Source organism: Capsicum annuum, chromosome 3, assembly GCF_002878395.1.
Source record: "Capsicum annuum cultivar UCD-10X-F1 chromosome 3, UCD10Xv1.1, whole genome shotgun sequence".
NCBI lineage: Eukaryota > Viridiplantae > Streptophyta > Magnoliopsida > Solanales > Solanaceae > Capsicum > Capsicum annuum.
Genome location: NC_061113.1, coordinates 31283742 through 31304790, shown reverse-complemented (window position 1 = coordinate 31304790; position 21049 = coordinate 31283742). Strand labels below are relative to the sequence as shown.

At 32.2% G+C, this 21049-nt stretch overlaps 2 protein-coding genes across 2 annotated transcripts in view; one reads left to right on the top strand and one right to left on the bottom strand.

Annotated features, from left to right (window-relative positions):
• Positions 1-11112: 11112 nt before the first annotated feature.
• LOC124896624 (zinc finger MYM-type protein 1-like) lies at positions 11113-13231 on the top strand. The gene is made up of 4 exons (XM_047408224.1): positions 11113-11926; positions 12109-12231; positions 12314-12375; positions 13202-13231. The coding sequence occupies exons 1-4, from the start codon at positions 11113-11115 to the stop codon at positions 13229-13231; spliced, it is 1029 nt and encodes a 342-aa protein (XP_047264180.1).
• A 1262-nt stretch (positions 13232-14493) lies between these two features.
• The window catches only part of LOC107864008, a gene marked incomplete in the record, with an annotated part of 15741 nt that continues 9185 nt past the window's right edge, over positions 14494-21049 (bottom strand). Inside the window, 4 exon segments of the mRNA XM_047409265.1 lie at positions 14494-14670; positions 14767-14965; positions 17532-17625; positions 19827-19991. Coding sequence (XP_047265221.1) covers positions 14767-14965; positions 17532-17625; positions 19827-19991 — 458 coding nt within the window.

The window sequence follows — 21049 nt, the reverse complement described above, 5'->3', positions numbered from 1 at the left end:
CATTTTTTAAAAGTGTTTAAGGTTATTTTGGTCCTTTTACGTCATATAAACCATTCTATCTTCACATAACCCAATTCTAAGCCTTAAAACTTCTGTATTCTCTCAAAAAGGGTCATTCTTCATTTCAAAACTAAGGTTGAAAAACAGCGAGGTTAAGGGTTCAAACTTGAGGCTTCTCTTCTTGCTATTTTCGGGGAATTTCTCTTCAAATAAGGCATGTTTTACACTCCCTACTTTAATTATGCTATTATTACAATATTTAACTTGGTATTTAGGTGTTTTGAATGCTTGATTAAACTAAGAGTTTAAGGGTTTTTAGTTGTTTTATAATTGCATGATTTTACCTTTGTTTTAATGTTTTTTCTTCATGGTTTAAATGGTGAATTGCGAATGAAAATTGTATCTATGAATATGGTAGAATTTGATACTTGATTTCACATTGATTATGGATTTTGGCGCGATAATGATATGAACCCTAACCCACTTTATAATTTAGTGTTTGAACATGAATTATATAGAGTTAAACTCACCTTTTGGAAATATTTCAGTGCATTAAATGGTAATTAGATAAAAAGGTTTTGGAATGCCCTTGGTGGCTATGGTTTTGGAATGCCCTTGGTGGCAATGATTTTAGATTTTAAATCAAAATTGGAGTCTAATGGTTAAATGATTTTGGTTTGGCATAATTGGAATAGCTTGCAAGCCTATTGGTATGAAGATACCAAGTTGAAAATACCTAAATAAAATACCTCATGGTTAATGGTTTGTGTATGTGTAAATTGTTTTAATCTGGGCTTCAAGGAAATTGTGTAGCTCACCAAGAAGGTGTAGTCCCCGGGGAACCAATACTGAAAGCCATGTTGCTGACATAGAAGGGTCTATATGGACATTATGTTTGATGAACGCATTATATTTTTGTACTATCACCTTGGTGTCTTTAGCCATTACTCGGCACATACGGCTAACATGGACTGGACCTTTTCGGTGGGAGAAACCGGACCCATATAGCCCCTGGATGGCTGGAATGTTGGTTAGAGCTACCTACACAGTTCAGGACTAATATTTTAAAGGATCATAATTTATGTCCCTTGCCCCTACCCCAACATCCTATATATATATATATATATATAAATATTGTGCATGTGGTTTATGATTGGATTTTTGGCAAATGCATCATTTTATTCCTTTCCTTAGGTTGCATGCCAGTGCTCGCCTCACTGACCATCCCTGGACGCTACATCATTTTATGATGTAGGCTCCGAGGATTTTTATAGTGAGCATGTGTAGCTTTAGGCGGTTTGGTACTCTTGTTGATCATCTATGAAGTGGTGAGCCTCCATCTGTCAGAAGGCCCGGTCATTTCATTAAGTTTTTTTGTCATTCTAGTACTTATTGATTTCTTTTGTCATAGTCGAGAGGCATGCCCGACTTAGTTGGTATTCCTGGATTAGAGGCTTTTATGAAAAGAATTAAGATGTTATTGATGTCTTGTTTTGACTCTTTAAATTTTCTTTTGGTTTCATACATCTTTTATTGACTGGATTGACTTTCGTTGTTTACTTTTATTGTGCTTTTGAGGTAAGGCTTAGGGGGTCATCTCCGGCCTTGTTTGGCTGTGGATACCCGTCATGACCAGACCCTATTTTAGATCGTGACAAGTTTGATATTAGAGAACGATTTAGGGTCACTGAGTGTCCATAAAGTCATGTCGAGTAGAGTCCCTTTTTATAGGTGTGTAGCACGTTGCACTTATGAGGGGAAGGCTTCGAGACATTTAGGAAATATTTCTCGTTCTTTCATACTCTAGATCATGCAATAGTGTTGTCCATATGAAAGTTATCCACATTTCTTCCTTGCTCTAATCTTGGTTGCTATGTCTCATTATCGAGGTGATACGACTATAAAAATTTAGATTCCTAACTATGTGGTCCTTTTCGATTGAGTCATTAAAAAGTTATAAAATGGCAAAAAAGACTTGAAAGGAGTTTATTAGTGCATCAACATGTGCGGATTTGAGTGTATACCTCTTTTTTCATGAATCGTGCATTTTAGCACTTGGTAAGAGGCATATTCAATCCCTTTCAAGAAATTTATTGCAGACGTCTCACTTAAGGAAAAAGTTATGTATCCAAATGTTGGGATAGTAATTCCATCCTAGAGGTACTATAAATTGGGGTGTTATGCCCTATGAGTAGTAAGATGATCCCGAGGTTAGTGGTATGAAATCATATGTTTAGAAATCAAAGTGAGGGTAAGTTTTTAGTGAAAAGGGGTAGTTATATTTGTGACCTTTAAGTGAGTGTTGGGGGTGGTACTTCACTTATGATATTGGTTAAGGTGTATCAAAATTAGCAAACTTGTTAGTAATCAATAGGAAAAGAGGGGTTGGTTAAAATATTTGCATCTTTAGCTGGAATAGGAAAGGATCTCATGATGACTAACTATTGTAGTAGTAAAAGTAAGCATAGGTTGTGAATAAAAGGATAAATTGGCTATTTATTTATAAATTTAGCATTCACTTACAAAAAGAAAATCTTAGAAAGGGGGACTTAGTGATGTTTATAGAATTTTGAAGGTTGTTGGGATGAATGCATGGGTAGGTGGATGTAATGTCACAGAGGTAAAATGAACCATAATAAGTTACGTTACAAGATTAAGATCGACTATTCTTACTATGTGGTTTTACTACACTGAGGGTCCCTTGATTTTTATCTTGTAGTTGTATACCAATTTAGAAGGTAAGCACATATGTACTAAATTTTAAGGTGTAGTAGTAATGTTGTGGAGAGGATGTGCTTGTAGGCCGTAGTTAAGTTATATATTTAGGTTGATTTCTCTATTTGATGGACTAACACATTATGCAGTATATTTCATTTATGGTACATGATTGTTGCTAGACACTACGTTTGAACTTTAGATGTTGATTGCGGTAGTAAGAATGGTAGCTCAAGGATAGTGATGCGAGATTTATGGAAGTAAATTAGTAGGCTTGATTTGATGTGTGAAAGAACATAGGTGGTGACTTATAAAATATTCGAGTGGGCAATTGTGATATATGCATGAGGTCTAGTGTTGAAGTAGAAATAGTGGCTAAATCATTAGATGGATAAAAGCCTTAAGTTATAAGAATAAAGTGTACTCGGTATTGAGTTATTAGTGACATATATACCTAGTTTATATTCTTGAATTTCTTAGTATGGAGAAGTCTAGGGAGTTGTTATATGATGTTCTTTAGAGTTGAACTAGGGTAGATATAAATAGACTATGTGAACTCTTAGTATAGTTTTAAAATTTTATTCAATTGTGAGGTTATGCGATTTGAGGTTTAATGGTAGTAAGCTAATAAGTGCAGAATGGATGATTAGGTGTCAAAGAATGTGGATGTATGTGCCCATGAGAGTTTAAATTATAAGGTGAAGGCTATAGAAGCTAGCGAAAGTCAAGATTAGTATCTCTAAATAGGGTCTTCATGTTAGAGTTGTCAGGCGGGAGTTTGGCATTCATATACATAGTGATGCGCCCATTGTACGGATTTTGTTATGCTTATAGATTTAATAAAATGATATGTTTGCAAGTTTAGGGTAGTGATTTGAGCTAAGAGGGAGATTATGAACTAAGTTAGATTTTGAATTTTATCATGGTGGCGAGTTTCAGGGAAGAGTCATGATAAATCTATTCTTATCTAGAAAATTCCTCCTACTTCGGTTTAAGATTCTACCAATATCTTATGTATTCAAATTGTGCCTATGCCTACAGTCCGAGTTCTCTATGCAACCTATGTCCCTGCTTTGATCCTCTAATTATGATCTAAGTGTTTGATATGTGAATGCCTTCATACTTATTGGATTGTATCTTACATCACAGGCCCTACCTTGAGTAGTGCAACAAATAGATGTTATAATTGAATATTGTCACTCTTATTCCCGAAGGTCGTACTCTAGTATCTCACTTGCCCTCCTTATGTTACGATGATAGTGGTTATGAAAAAATAGTAATTTTTAAGATAAGAGAGTAGATGTTCTTTATTGTGAGAATTTTAGTGTGACTACTCGAATTAAGGTTACAAACAAAGAGGGAAGAGTGAGATGAACTATTGTTATATGAAATAGTTAGGAAGGGGATATGTAGTGAAAATCTTCGTGAAAGTGAATGGAGTTGTTAGTTTTTTTGATGGGGAGATTCATAAACTATGTGTAGCAAGGATAGACTTGAAGGTTGTGATTGATAGATACACAAACAATTGTATTATGTGGCTAGTATTCCTTGATTAAGGCATGATGTTGTTTGATTATAATGATTTGATGAAAAAGTATTCCTGGAGGGATGTAGAGTATAGGGTCTCATAACTTAAGCTAACACCTTTTTACTCCAGGTCAGTCTTTTACATGAAAGAAATATGCAGTTAGACTCAGGCTCTAGTTAGTTATGTGTTTTGCGGGAAAACTATAAGATTAGAATGGTGAAGTGTAGTATTCATAGCTGAATTCATAATTGAAAAGTATTTCAATATTTAAGGGCTATTTGACATATCATTGGAGGTGGAGAATGTTTCTATTCTCACGTCCCGCGAAAATTTTATATGATATCTTGCATCAATCTTAATTAGGCCGATGATTCTTAAAAAAATTCATGCTTTACATTGTTATGATCATGTTCCATAAACTCATATCCTATATCATATTTATGCTAAATCTCATTATCGCATGATTCGTGCTTACACTTTTACTTGGTATTGTCATGAAGCTTTTTTAAGGCCAATGTATGTTTTGTTGAGGGAAAATTCCTAATGTGAAGTTGTATCCCTTATTCCATACTTCTAGATCTTCAATAAGTTTCTATCTATCATTAGAGGATGAATGATTCCAAGGAGGAGATAATGTAACACCCGAGTGTTACAAGATCTAAACAAGCTAAAATGAGCCTACATAACCCCTATCTTAAGTGTAAAACACTACTAGAAGAGTTTGAGTGCGTTAGGAAAAGGTTTGAGACCTAAAAGAGAATGTGCATCATAAAGGGGTTGATGCACGATGGCTTCGCATTGCGAGGGAGCCCGCGAGGTGGTACAAAAAAGGATGAAAGATTTTTTAAACTAATTAAAACAATGAATAAACAATAAAAGATGGAATAATTAAAGACCAAGAACAACATTTTCATTAGACCTAATACCACGGATGATTTTCACATAAGAATAGAGAATAAAAAAAAGCTACAGAAAATCAAGAAAAAATATCAAACAACAAGTTATCTTGAAGAAAAACAGATTAAAAAATGAGTTAGGACCATATTCCAACATAATTTAAGTTCCACGTCTCTATAACTTTTAGGATATAGAAATAAAATATTGAGACCACATTTTAATATCTCTTACTATCCTGATGACATTGCAATTAATTTTTTTTCTAAAAAAAAAAGGGAATCTATAAATTGAATTTACATTCAATAAATGTAGGCAAACCTAGTGTTACAAATTAATTCATCCCCAACACCCTAAATCAGTCAAATATAACATCTCCTAAAATTTCTAAAACAATTCATCTATACTCTAAACTTAGAACATTTCATGAACCATAAATATCCTAAAATTTCACTCACATATACCATCAAAATAAAATGTATAGCTAATAACAAAAGTATCGACACATAATTAGCAGATTTATCATGAAATAAAAATCCTAATTCAAAAATAAACTAGCCTAAATGTGAAACCCAAAATCCTAACAATGAAAGAGAACTAAGTAAATAAGTTAGACATTTTATTAGAATTAGAAAATCTTTAGTTTATCAAAAATTACTTTGAAAGCTTAACTAGAAATCCTAATTTGTAAGGAGTTAGACACGAAAGAATAGAAATATGCTCAAATCAAAGAGCATTTTATACCTTTACAGAGATTTTCTCAACAGATCTGAAAATTCTAGATGAGAAATTTGTTAATAGCATGGAGGATGGTATATTCTATTAGCAGAAGAACTTCTTTCTCAATCGAATCTCTTACTAGGAAAAGCCCTAATTTTGAAGTTAGATGTATGAGAAAACAACGTATAGTGTGTATTTTCTTGGGCCCCTTTTGATGGATCGAATTGGGTGTGGGCGTCGTTTTTTTTAAAACGAGTCAATTAGTGTTATTTGGGTCATTTCATTAGTTGAAGGGTACATATACAAACTTTCATAATGACGGAGATATTTATGACCCCAAAATATGACTGATGGTAAAGTTGATCATTTTTTTTAAAGTAGAGCGATATTGCTGACATGCTTTCCTATTTCAATTATTTACAAACTCAATCCAAATTTTTTCCCAACCCAACAATAGGCCCAAGTTCAAAAAGCTCAATATCCCTTATTTTATATATATATATATATATATATAATAAAATATAAAAAAATATCTTTTATATATTTCTTAGATTGTTTATTGCAAGTCATAACAAAACTTTTAGATAGTTATTTTATTAAGATTTTAATTGCAAGCTATATCAAATTTTAAAAAAATCAATTTATTTCTTTAAAAAATGATAATTTATTTTTTAATTACAATTAGCTCTTTTATTTTAGGATTTAGTATTCTATCTCTCCAAAATAACTGTGCTAATAATTATGATAAGAGTAAAATATGATCAATAATTTATTTTCATTTATTATCGTCTTTTTCCCTTTTCAAGTTTTTTTTAAAGCAAATGAAAGTAGAATTTTAAAACTTATGTTATATAGTGAAACAAACATGAAAGATGGACCAAAAGTTTCACAAATAAAATACAAAAGTGTCAAATTGTGTTGCCTCTCGACAGCAAACACAACCACGTGTTTACTTGATCTGCTTCTTTGGCTTCAACTGGATTCTATGATTTTTTTTTAAAAAAAATCACGTTTTCTCAACTCCCTTGATTAGAACAATTTTTTTGTTTTGCCTATTTTTTCAAATATACTATTTTTTAATCATTCTTATAACAAATATCTTGTTTTCAAATATTGTTTGAGACTCTTTTTTTTTTTTAATATTGTTTTGTTATTAAAGTTGATGTCTATTGCTGTAATAATTGAATTACTAAGTCTATGATATCCTATATATCAAATAGTATAGCATAGTACTTTGTTGACATTAAGAATTCTGTTATTGTTAAAGCTGATATTAATTGAATAAAATTATTAAATTATTGAATATATGATATGTTCTACAAATAGTAATTATTTTTCTTATTGAATGGAATAGTTCTTTGTATTAAATTCGATATAAAATAACTTAAAAGTGTTGAATTTGTGAACTTATGTTTTATGATATAAATCGTATTCCACTATATTTTGTTTATATCAAGTATTTTTGTTGATATTAAAATTGATATCAGATGTCTGAAATCAATAATTATGTCGTTCTAATATTTTTTTTATCGGTTATCTACTTTTATTTTGCAGTATAAATATGTGATTACAATACGAATCAAAATTTACATAACATATTGATTCTACAATTTCAAAAACAAAAAATTTACATTATTGAATCTAAAGATGAAATTATTTTCATAAAATCAACAAAAAAACATCTTGTAATATCTGAAAACATCATGCAGAAACATGACCAAAGTTTAACATGACTTTATCATTGTGTATGATCATTGATAACAATCCTTTTTTGATCTGATACACTATGGCTCCTATATCATTGTGTATGATCATTGGTGTGCATCTATCACTTATCAAGAATTTAATCTCAATTTGAATTGAGTTGATGTCGATCTCGAGTTATTTTGATATTGCATTTAACAATTCTTTATACTTGGTATTCGCACCATACAAGCCCATGTACAGAAAAATCGAAAAATCTTAAGGTCTATCTATAAACATAATACAAAATTGTTGACTAATAAATGCTCAAAAACTTATAAAGATATGAAATTTTGAAATTTCAACAAATTTTAATGCTCACAGTACATGGACATCAAGACTTTTATTTTTTTTTAAAACACCATGATAATTGTTTATACTCAAATCAACAAGAGTAACAATATCATAATTAATTAAGACATGAAAAGGATTTGAATCATGTTCTATTGACTAAAACAACAACATTTGCACAGTTATGTTAAAAAATATGATTTGAATTATGTTAAAAAAAATAATTTGAACAAATAAACTCACACTATTAATTGAGTAAAACAAAAAAAATATCGATCACATCTCATCATGCATTACAAGTAGAGAATGTAAACTATCACCATCCATTTTAAGTAAGTTGCAGTGCCTTTTAGTATGAAGTCCACTTCAAATAAAATACTTATATTAGTACCTTTTTAGAAGAAAAAAAAGAAGAAGAAAATTAGCGTGAATTAATTTAAAAGAAAATCATGAAGAAGATGAAAAATTCAATGTTTCATAATGAAGATTTGAAAAAAAAATTGTATGTTTGCTAATGAAAAAGAAAAAAATGATATGGTTAAAGAAAGAAAAAAATCATTTCAGAGAAAAAAAAAGGGATTATTGATATCATGATAATACCTGGTACCTTTTTTACAGGCGTGAAATCTTCTTTTCCTTATATGTAATTTATATTTTATTTTTTAATTAGAAAATATTTTTTTTCCTTTTTTATACCAAAAAATTGCAACAAGTTGTAAATTAAAACAATTTGCTATATCTGCATTTAGGGCTACTTATTCGTTGGATCGGTTGGATAATTATGCTTAGCGGTTTGGTTTATTGACTATCGATTTTTAAATATACTAATCCGCTAGCCACCCAATAAGATAACGGTTGGTTCGGTATCGGATTAGCAATTAACGGACGACGTAACGGATAAATTTAAGAGAGAATGAAATATCGAGCGATTATTGGTAGTTCATCCGTTTCTTCACCGACTAAGTTGTTTGTATACTATGGTTGATCTATTTATCAATCTTTTAGGCTTCTTGAGTTTTGTTTGTGTAGTTATTTAATAGGTTAAAGCATCGAATCAAATAAGAATTTTCTTATTGACCTAAAATGTATGTAAAAACATTTTTAATTACTAGATTGACAGAAAAAAATTAAAACTTTAATATTATTTGAATTTTTATGTTTTGTATCAAACTTTGTGAAGGACACATTTGGGTTGTTTTATTTTTATTGCGGTCTTTTGTGTTGTCAAGAATAATTTATGTTTTGGTTTAAGAATTAATTTCAGATTTTCTTTACATTTTAGAGAGTCTGACTTAGATGTCACAAGAAGTGGCATGTTATTTTCTAAACTAAGATGTGAATAGAATAATAAATGGAGTTTTATATGTTGGATTGACAAAAGATACTTATATATCTAGGGGTAAAAATATAATTATAATAATTCTTAATGGGTTAACGATTTACCCGATAAGAAAATTGAGTAATCCATCCCCGCACCAATAAGCCATTAATTATAAAAAGTTTATCCGTTCTCTAATCATTAATTCAATTAGCCAATAAAATAATTTTGCGGTTGGATTAACGGTTATGGTTTGATTTTGAACAACCCTATCTGCATTAAACCATCTAAGAATGTTTCTTTAAATTTTGAGGAAAATAGTGATGATTGATATTGTAGTCCTAAAATAAGCCAAAATAATTTTAGTAGGCAATTTACCAAACATGAGAGGCCGTTTAGAGAATTAACTCTATTCTTCTGCCTGGCCTAAAAAAAGATCTTTATACTCCTATTCTATTAGTAGCGTTCCTTTGATAGAAAATTTCATGAAGGATAGGTAATTATATAAAAAAAATATACTTATTTTTGTAACGAGATTTCTTATAGAAATTAAAAAGACTATAAAAAGTTGAATACTCAATTGATTTGCCTCTTATTACTATTACAATCAATATTTTAGAGTTGGAAGAGCACTGGATAGAGACTACAGGGTCTCATCCCTACTTCAACTAAAAGATAGAGAGATAACATCATAGCATAAAATAAGCCAATGCCAAGTGCTCTTTTTGTTTGTTGCTCATCTTCTTCCAAAGTATTGAATAAATGAAGAGAGTGACCCTAGAAGAGGAGGCAATCTTCTGCAAGGGTCTTACCACCTTCTTGATTGACTATAAAGCGAGTAGCAATGTGAGGAAGAAATGAATAGTATCCTCTTGATGGGGATATCATAACTATTCTACCTGGTGGGAGTGCTCATGTGACTCGTGATGGACGTTTGATTATTCTAAGTCAAGATTTCACTAATATACCATTCTGGAGTTTATGTGCATTTTGACATTAAAATCATAATATTAAAGTGTATTATTTTAGTGGATATAAATTGATTATGGTAATTATTCTTTAATATAACTCATGTAATCACTGATGTCATGATTTACTACTAAATATCCGCTCAAAATTTATTTTTACACCACCATACTCATGTTCTACAATATTATTATCAAGGACGAATCTATTAAGTCCCATGGGGGTGGCACGCCATCGCAAACTTCGACGGAAACTCTCTATATATAGCTGTATATATATATACACATATAGTTAAAAATTAAGTCTGTCACCCACAATAACAAGGCAGTGTCTAGTGCGGGTGGCAAAGTGCTGCTTTTGTAGCTCTAAGGTCGTGTGATTGAACTCGGCTAGCAGCATTTGTTTTTTAAAATTATTTTTTTAATAATTTTTCATTAAAACAAGGCAATAGGCAACAAGCGTACTTGATAATTTTCATTAAAACAGGGCAAGACGGCCAGTTGACTTTTATAAATGTAAGGTTATTTTTGACTTTTTTTATTTAATTGTTTAAAAATATATAATCAAATATCTCTCATTAAAATAAAAGAAAAACCCTATTTCCAAATTTCAAATCAAAACATCGACTGAGACTCTCTTGTTCTTGAGGTTTACTGTTGTTGTTGCTTGCTCTCTCTCTGCTTGTTGCTTGCTCTTTTTGTAAGTTATATTGAAAAATTATTTTGTTTCTCTTTCTTGAGCCTAGAAACCTAAATTTGGAATTATCTATATATCTTGATAACTTGATTTAGGTTCACTTAACGCTGATTCGGGAGAAAGAAGACCTATTTCTGATTATGATCCTCGAATACGAGATGAAGTGAGAAAATATTATATTGAAAAAGGGCATTTTCAACCTGTCTTGAAACCATATCCTTCAAGTGAAATAGGAGGTAAAATGCGTCAATTTGCTTCAAGTTGGTTTAAAGGTTCACATTCAACTTGGTTGGAGTATAGTGTGGAGAAAGATGTCACATATTGTCTTTGTTGTTATTTGTTCAAAAATAAATTTGTTCATGAAACTACGGGTGATTTTTATGCTTCAAAGGATTTTAGGAGTTGGAATAAGGCTCTTGAAAGATTTCGTTTACATGTCGGTAAAGGTAATAGTGTTCACCAAAAATGTTACAATAAGATGCTAGATTTTTCAAATCATCGTCAATCGATTCAAGTTGTTCTTGACAAACATTCTCAAAAGGCAAAAAGTGAATACCGAATTCGTTTGGAAGCTTCAATTGATGTGGCAAGCCTTCTTTTGTATCATGGATTGCCTTTTCGAGGTCATGACGAAAGTGAATCTTCAACTAATCAAGGCTACTTTTTAGGATTTTTGCGGTGGCATGAAGACAAACATTCGAATGTGGGAAAAGTGATATTAGAAAAAGCTCCACAAAATGATACTTTGACTTGTCCTATGATTCAAAAGGATATTGTCAATGCTTGTGCGAAAGAAATATTAAAAGTTATAATTGAGGACTTGAATGGAGATTACTTTGGGATATTAGTTGATGAATCCAAAGATATCTCACACAAAGAACAAATGGCTCTTGTTTTGAGGTATGTCGATAAGAATGGTGAAGTTATAGAACGATTTATCGGTCTTGTCCATGTTAGTGATACATCGGCATGCTCATTGAAGAAAGAAATTTATTCTTTGCTTTCAGATCACTCACGAAGTTCATCCAAAATACGTGGACAAGGTTATGATGGAGGTAATAATATGAAAGGAGAGATAAATGGTTTCAAAACTTTAATTATGAAAGATAGTCCTTCGGCATATTATATTCATTATTTTGTACATCAATTGCAACTAACACTTGTTGCTACTGCTAAAAAATATTTGGAAGTTGAAGACTTTATTATCATGTTACTACTGTATTGAATGTTGTTGGAGGATCCTTTAAGCGTAGAGATTTACTTCGTCATCAGCAAGCCAAAAATTTGAAGCAATTACTTGAGTCCGGTGAAGCTCATATCAGACAAGAATTACATCAAGAACGTGGTCTTCAAAGACCGGGTGATACTCGTTGGGAATCACATTTCAAAACATTGGATAACTTTCTTTGTTATTTTCTCATCTATTGTTCATGTGCTTGAAGTGATTGAAATTGAAGGTTCTACCTCAAGTGATAGAAATCAAGCGGAATATCTTTTGACAAAGGTCAAAACATTCAAATTTGTTTTTATGCTTCACTTGATGTTGAAAGTATTGGCCATGTCAAATGAGTTGAGCAAGATTTTACAAAAAAAAAAGATCAAGATATTGTTAATGCCATGGAATTTCTTAACATCTCAAAGAAAAGATTGCAAGATATGAGAGAGAATGGGTGAGAATCTTTGTTGAATGATATTTCTTGATTTTGTGATTCACATGATATCTTGATTCCCAAATTAGATGAGACTTATTTTTCCGAAAAGTCAAAGCATAAGTGTTTAGATGTTTTTTATTCGCACCACTTGCGTGTTGAAATCTTTTGTGCGGTCATTGATGTGCAACTTCAAGGGCTTAATGAGTGTTTTGATGTAGTGAGTAGTGATTTGCTTCTTAGGATGGGTAGCTTGAATCCTGTCAATTCTTTCTCTAACTTTGACAAAGGTAGAATCATGACTTTAGGAAAGTATTATCCAAGTGAGTTTGATGATTGAAAGCTTCGAGATTTGAGTTACCAACTTGATACCTTCATAATTCATATGCGAGGTGGTAATTTCAAGTTCTCCAACTTGCAAGGAATTCATGATTTAGCAAAGGCATTAGTTGAGACAAATCTTGTAGAGACTTATTCACTTTTTTATTTACTTGTGAAGTTGACTTTGATTTTACTCGTCGCTACGGCAACTGTTGAGAGAATATTCTCTTCCATGAAGCACATAAAAATGAAGTGCGAAATAATATTGGTGATCAATATTTAAATGATTATTTAGTATGTTACATAGAGCCTGATGTATTTGCAAGTGTAATTAATGATGTCAATGTTGATCGCTTTCAGAATATGAAATCTCGTCGTGGGCAATTGTAATGAATTATGGATATTATGATATTAGTAATATTATTAAAAGTTTAAGTTTGGTCATTTTATTATTGTTCTTTTATTATTGATTGATTTGTTAATTGTCCTATAGACCGAAAATGAATAATCCGATTGAATTACTTGGCACCCGATAAATTTCGGATCTTGAATCCGCCTATGATTATTACCTCATTACCACACTATTTAGTTTAAGGAAGAAGTCCTACACTAACATTTAAATTTAAAATATTTAAAAGTAATAATGTTTCTTCCTTGTGTTTGTATGTGAGAAGGGGGGGAAAATGTAGTGTGCATGCAAAAGAGCCGAGGGTAAAGGAAAAATTCAAGTCTCAGATTTAGTGCTGGCTTGAAATTGCTTATTCCCAAAGAAAAATACATATTTTGAGTAAAATCACTTTTTAATGTTTGATTAATTTGTAAAAGTGATTTAAAAAATAAGGAGAAGCAATTTTTCTACTTCTGGAAAGAAACAAAAAATTTCTGTCTTTATCACTCTCTCTCTCACACACACACTAATATATATATATATATATATATATGTAAAAAAAATAACATATCTTATAAGTATGATTAATGTTTGATTTTAATAGTTTATACTTCATATTTACATCATAATTCTTTATTTTATTTATGATTTATATATTATTATTTTATTTTCACTCATTTTCTTTAATTAAATTTTAAAAAATCATTGATGATGATCCGAAGAATATATAACTTTTTATTTTTTATTATTAATGATAACAAATGACTGATGAATTACGTTACAAGAATAAATGATATTTTGACAACACTTGTAAAATTTTGTAACAGCAATCCCAAACGGGCTCTTATTCGCCACAAAAGAACGTATTATTTTTGTCCAAGGAAAGTGTTCTCGTTTGATAGCGCTTTGGACTCAACGAGTTTACAATTGTTTTAAGTCATACGACATTTTTGGATTGTGGTATCTTGGAAAGGACAAATCAAGAGTATTATTGCTGAAACAGTAAAAATTCTACCACAATAGTCATAAATCTCCTTGAAGAACAAGAACGCGAGATATCCGCACATCATCCTGAAAAATATTTAATTTATTTTTTTCTTTATTTTATTTTAATCTACAACCGTAGCTTTTCCATTTTCAACCAAATACTGTCATATGAAACTAGTATTATTGTAATAAATTTTTAAATGAGAAAGGGTCAACATGGAAAAGGTAAAATGTGGTAGTGGGCAGTTTTACAATGCTTTATTTGGCAAGCTCAAGATAACAGATAAAATCCAAATGCCATTGAAGTGCAACAGAGGTTCTCTAGTTAATATCGTTATGTGTTTGTCTTATACAGAATCTGCTGAAGTTCAAAATCTAGTATGAAGAATCCCCATGTAGTGATGACCAATATGATGCGAAACAAGTCCAGAATTACACCAAGTTCAGCTAAAACCTGCCAAGTAGTTCCATTAGCACAGGTTAGATCGTAACAGATTGTTCCAAAAGTTACTAAACCCGGAATTCCAATGATAGTAGCATCCTAAAGTACCTATCTAGTGTCCGAGTTCTGCTGCAGACCTTCCTTTATGAATGGCAAGATAACAGGCGTTAACTCAGCTTGGTGTAACGTATAACTATGATTGGCTCCTTCGATGATATGTAACTTGTGGTTTGGTATGATTTTATCGAACTCCAACGCATCCTCCACTGGAATAATTTCATCAGCAGACCCATGAACTGTCAATACCCTGTACAAGTGCAATTTCATCAGTTTGTGCCTTACATCTGATCAAGTCTATGATGTATTAAAGGTGAAAAGAACAGATGAGAAATATAATGCCAACAATGAAGATGAAAGCGAGGTTAGAATGCAGTTGTACAAACAACCTCAATTGTGAGACAGAACCATCACCCACTAGTTTTCAATTCACTTCAATAAAAATGCAATTCTGATATATGTTATTAGTATTTAAATATTTTTACTATGTCGATCTTCCAAAGTTTCTATGACAGATTTTTTTGTTTTTGGCAAGGTAACGGACTGCATATAAATCATCTGCACAACAGCTGGAAGCCCAAATTACATCATTGAATTTGCATCCAAAAGGGGAAAAAACAGTAGACGAACACTAAATCCTATCTCATCTTACAAGGATCCTAGGATGTCTACAATAGAAACGGGGTCATCTATATACTCTGAGCTACACCAATAACAAAAACTTATAATGCAATTCATCTTTAATTTTTGCAGAGAACTACTGTTGCCTTCAAAACACCTAGGGGTCGTTTGGTAGAGTGTATTGAAAACCTAATGCATGCATCAGTTTAATGTGTACTACTAATACCTTGTTTGGTATACTTTTTCACCCTATGTATAACTAATGCTTGCATTAGTTATACACTCTATTGTGTATTGAGGTGTGTATTACTAATACCTCAAAATCCATAGTATTAACAATGCAATGGATCCAATGCATGCATTAACATAATTAAAGACACTATTATACCTCAAAAAGTTTTCCGCATCCTTTCCAACATATATATGGAGGATATTTTTGTAAAAAAATTTTTTTTTTTTTAGAAATTATTTAATTCATGATATTTTTAATACATCAAACCAAACACTGCATAAGAAAAATACAAGCATAACTAACACAAGCACAACTAATACAAGCATTACCAACACACCATATTTTGCATTAGTCTTATACACTCTACCAAACGACTCCTAGAGTTTCTCTTTCCAAATGGTCCACCATATTACTGCCGGTACAGTGCTACTACCACTCTCAAAATTCCAGCTAGTAAGTGCCTCTCCTGTTTTTCCCAGCATCATCCACCTTATGCCTCTGAAACTGGTAAATAGATTCCAAAGCTGGCTAAACCACTTTACAATGAAGAAACAGATGATTAATTGTCTCTGCATAATGTTCAAAAAAATAACATCTGGAACACATGTCTCCCCCTCTTCTTTAGGTTCTGAGTTAAAACAGCTTCTTTCACAACCAACCAAGTGAGAATAGCTACTTTGTATGGAATTTTTACTTTCCAGATGAGTTTCCAAGGTAAAATGACTTCAAGGAATTCCTAGTTATAGTTTCTTAAAGTCTATTGATCATACGACCTATCATAGTCTCTTCCAAGGAAGCTGCATTCCATATATGTAGTAAATATCAACATTGTCTCCATGCTGCAAACTACAGAATTTCACCTATTTCGTAACATAGATCTAAGCATCTCTACTCAAAAGCTTTAAGCAGACCTGTTCTTTTCCCAGTATTTATTCCTGTACTTAGATAAGGTGTGTCGAGCGCCTATTAGGGTAGACGGGTAGAAGGTCTGAGTGCGTCCATGCTAGAAAGCAGGAGTGTTGTCCTTATTAGTAGTTGTAGAGCTACGTTTTTGTAGTTTCTTGGTCCTGGATTCTTGTTGATATATGTTGTTTCGGGTAGATCGCTTGTCGTATTATTTTGTGGTAGTATTGATCAATTACTATCTGGTGTTGTGTTGCTCCTTATTGTCTTTTGTACCTCTATCACATCTTTTTCTAGATTGCATTTTGTCTTGAGCCTAGGGTCTTCCTGAAACAGCCTCTCTACCTCACTTCTGAGGTAGTGGTACGGACTGCGTACACTCAACCCTCCACAGACCCCACTGTGTGGGAGTACACTGGGTATGTTGTTGTTGTTACTCAATATCCCTATACTCCAAAAATGACACGAAGGGAGTGAAATAAAACGGGTAAAACTGCATGAACAAACTGATGTAAACTTCAGCAGTAAATCTTGGTCGTACCAAGAAACAAGAGGTTAACATAAAGGAAAGCTTCAATCAATCTTTTCAATTTCAATATTTTAGCAGAACTCTTTCTTCTGTGTTTCCTAATTCCATCCACATCTCCATCTTCCCCCAAAAAATCATGCCTCTCAATGTTTTGTTTAGTTGAGAACAAGAACAATAGATGCAGATGAGCAACTAGGATACTGTTAAGATGGATTAATTATTCATGAGTGAAACAACTCCGTTGAAAGCAAGACAGCTATTCTATTAGTATCTTCTCTTTGAAGAGGTTATCTTGCTGTTGAGAACAAAGTTTTCTGAGTATTTTCCGGCTGAAGTTGCATTAAATAGAACTTTTTACTGTAAGAGAAACCATTTGCATGAGTGCTAATGAAACTGCACAAGCTACAAATTCTTCAGTGGCTTTATTTTCCTTTTACATTGTTTATTGCAGTGAGTCTGTTTCACCTGGAGAGATGGCAATGAAAACCAAGAGAGAAGGTATTGACACAATGAAAGTAAGATCAGTCCAACCTGCATCCTTTGTCAATTTGAAGGCATGCATCATGCATGTTTGTATCAAGTCGATCCATTAAACTTTCATTGGTAACACGGTAATCAATCTCTCCTACAAACAGTGGAACCATATTTTCAGCTCTCCAGGAAAAATGAAAACCCTATGCATTGTCATTGTCTAAAATCTACTCCATAGATAGGGAAGAAAATGGCTATGGAAGCCTAAATAATCATATAACGAGAAAATGATCAAAATAGTCCTTAATGTATGGACTTAGATTGATTTGGTCCCTCATATATAACAACTTATGGAAATGGTTCTTTATCTATGCTAAATGCTTATCACATGAGTCCTTGGCACTACAAACCTAACAACACACAATAGAATCTGTCAAATATAAAGGTGGCTTCATTCTCCAATAATAACTAAAGACACTGCTTCTTCAATTAGTCCCAAAGGTCAAGTTATTTTTCCAAACAAAATCCCTATCTTGAAAGAACAATGGAGAAAGTTTCAATTAAGGGGTAAATTGAGAAGTTTCATGTCTTCATTTGAATTGGATAAATAATCTTAAGATTTCCAAGGAATTGATATCATTGGACCAAGTACTTCACTCAAACCATATGCATCTGCGAGGTCACAAGGGCTGATTTGTGCCAATTGCATCTGAGAATTTGTAAGGATTATTGATGCACCACAAAAATGTCACATTGTGAAGGTAAATCGGCTCCAAAATTTCTTTTCCGTTGATTTCTCCAAGGCAAATATTAGTGCCACCCAAAGCAGCTACTGTCCACAGAGAAACAGGGCTTTTCCACATTTCATATCGAAAAATGTCAGCAGTTGCATTCAAATAGACACCTTAATTCGGGTAAGACTTTGCAATTGGAGTTCACGTCAACTCTTACCCCTTCATTGAAACTTTCTCCAGTGTTCTTTCAAGTTAGGAATTTTAGTTGGAAAGAAAACTGGACCTTTGGGACTGATGAAAGAAGACAGAGTCTTTTGTTCTTATTGGGGAATGAAGCCACCATTTATATTTGACAGATTTTTTTGGGTGTTGTTAGGTTTGTAAGGCCAACAACTAAAGTGATAAGCTGTTATATATCAGGGCCCAAATCAATCAAAGTCCATACATTTAACATATCAGGGACCAAATCGATCCAAGTCCATACATCAAGGCCTATTTTGATCATTTTCTCTCATATAACATACTTTCTCCGTTTAAAAAAGAATGATCTACTTTTCTTTTTAGTCTGTTTCAAAAAGAATGACCTCTTTCTCTTTTTGGTAATACTTTAATTTCAACTTTTCACAAGACATGTTTAGGACCACAAGATTAAAGAGCATTTTGGTATATTTGACTCAACTTTAATTTAAGACTACAAGATTCAAAAGTCTTCTTTATTTTCTTAAACTTTGTGCTAAGTCAAAGTAGGTCATTCTTTTTTCAACGGAGAGAGTACTAAGCAAGAGGTACTTACTTGTCATTGGAGCCTTACCCTGTATAAGCTAATAATAAAGTTCATAGGCATCTGGGTCTCAAGAACCAATAAGAGACCAGAGTAATACTAGATACAAAGGCCCCGTTTGACCATGAAAATAATAATTTTCCAGAGTTGGAGTTGAGTTGATGTTGTGTTTGGTCAATAATATAAAGTGGTATTGTTTTTCAAATTTTGTGAGAGAAGTAGGAGTGAGGAAAGTGAAAACAAGTTAACTTGTTTTCACTTTTCCAAAAATAATTTTCACTAAAGTGAAATAATTTTTATGGCCAAACACCACTATTTTCACCTTTTCACTAAAGTGAAATAATTTTCCGAAAAAAATAAAAAAATTTCCATGGCCAAACACCTACAAAGTCTCATGGCTGGGGGTATATATCTACATTCTTACTTTCCTCAGCTATTAGTTCTAAAAAATTATAATAATAATGATAAAAAATAAGCCTGAAAAGTAAATAAAACAAAAAAAGGGGGATAAAAACAGTAGATATTGTGCATTTTGACTCTTATCTCTCTTGAGAAGTCAAACTTGTTAAAACATAGGCATCATAGAGAAATCAAGAAAATCAGGGGCAGTTGTGGCATTCCCATATTGAGATTAGTCTTAAACCAGATTTCACATATTCTCAAGCACTCTCCACCTCCAACCTTAAGGTTATGAGTTCAAGTCATCAATGAAGTAAAAAGGTGGGAGCTCCTAAGGAGGGGTAAAAAAAATAACACTAACTATATAATTTTTTTTAAACCAAACTGGCAAAAGGAAAAATGCTTATATGCGTAAGCAGGATAAATATTTACTGTCGTCACCTGCTCTATTTTTAACATCAATGAAGCCATCCTTCTTGATTATTTTTAGAAAGTCCTTGCCCAATCGCTCTGCAATGCCTTTCTCTAGATTATAACGGCCAGACAAATTGATGATTGTGTGAACATTATGGTACTTAGAAGCATATAGAAGCACAACATCACCTCCTGTAACAGTTTATTTCTGATAATTAGTCAACATACAAGAACATGACAAATGTTAATGCTCAGTGTAATGTCATTTACACAGGAAGACGAGAGCACAAACAAAAAGTACAACATTATTGATCCAAAGTAATTAATATTCAGGGATAATTTCCATTATTTGCATTGAGTTGACAAACTCTTTGAATTATCTTTTATTTAAGTAAAAAAAATTTAGTCAAACCGAAGTATATATATCCTTCTTGCTTGTCATTTTTTCCTTTTGGCACGTGAGTAAGGAGCAATGAACTCAACCACAAGGAGTTCTCATAGCTGAAATTTCTCCTGTGTATAGTCCTAGCAATGAATATATAACCTAATTTTCTGTCTGTTAGCAGATACCCAGTAGAATCTTTGAGGGATGTGCAAGTTGGTCCAAACACCACCATTATCAAAACATTTTATGCTAAACTTGGGACAACTAATTTCAAAATTAATAGGGGGTACACAACAACAGCTAGCTTATATCATTCTTTTATAGTGACAACTAGCTGATATAATCTAAAAGGAATGAGGGAGTTTGACACATTCTAGCACCTTGAGATGCTTCTTCTCTTTTCTCTTCTTCTTGAGCTTCGATTTTGCAGCTACACCTTAATAGGATTCAATCGTTCAATTATTCAATTAAATAATAATTGAATAATTTAAGAATATATTGAATTATTTTTTCAAGTTGATTCAAGTTATTCTAACGTTTCCATGATGGTAGAGGCGGAGCCAGGATTTTTTGTTTATGGGTTATAGACCATAGTTTCTTTTGTTTATTGGGTTCTGGATAGATTATTTGTACATACTAAATGATTTTTTGACACACATAACGTTTGAGCCTAAGTGGATTCTGCTGAACCCATAACCACCACTATGCCTCTGCCCTGCATGAAGGAAGAGCCACACAATATGATTATGCGGGAGAAGCCAGATGCATGCCTGATATCAAAAGGTAATATTCTCACATCCAGATATCACCAAAAATAAAAATAGCCTAAAGTAGAATAATTTCACATGCAAAATCTCTTTCTTCG

Excerpts from the sequence above, each read along its gene's own strand:
- LOC124896624 (XM_047408224.1), top strand. The coding sequence starts at position 11,113 with ATGCGTCAATTTGCTTCAAGTTGGTTTAAAGGTTCACATTCAACTTGG. Across the intron at positions 11,927-12,108 it reads TGGACAAGGTTATGATGGAG|GATCCTTTAAGCGTAGAGAT; the intron begins GTAATAATATGA and ends ATGTTGTTGGAG. Across the intron at positions 12,232-12,313 it reads ACGTGGTCTTCAAAGACCGG|TGATTGAAATTGAAGGTTCT; the intron begins GTGATACTCGTT and ends ATGTGCTTGAAG.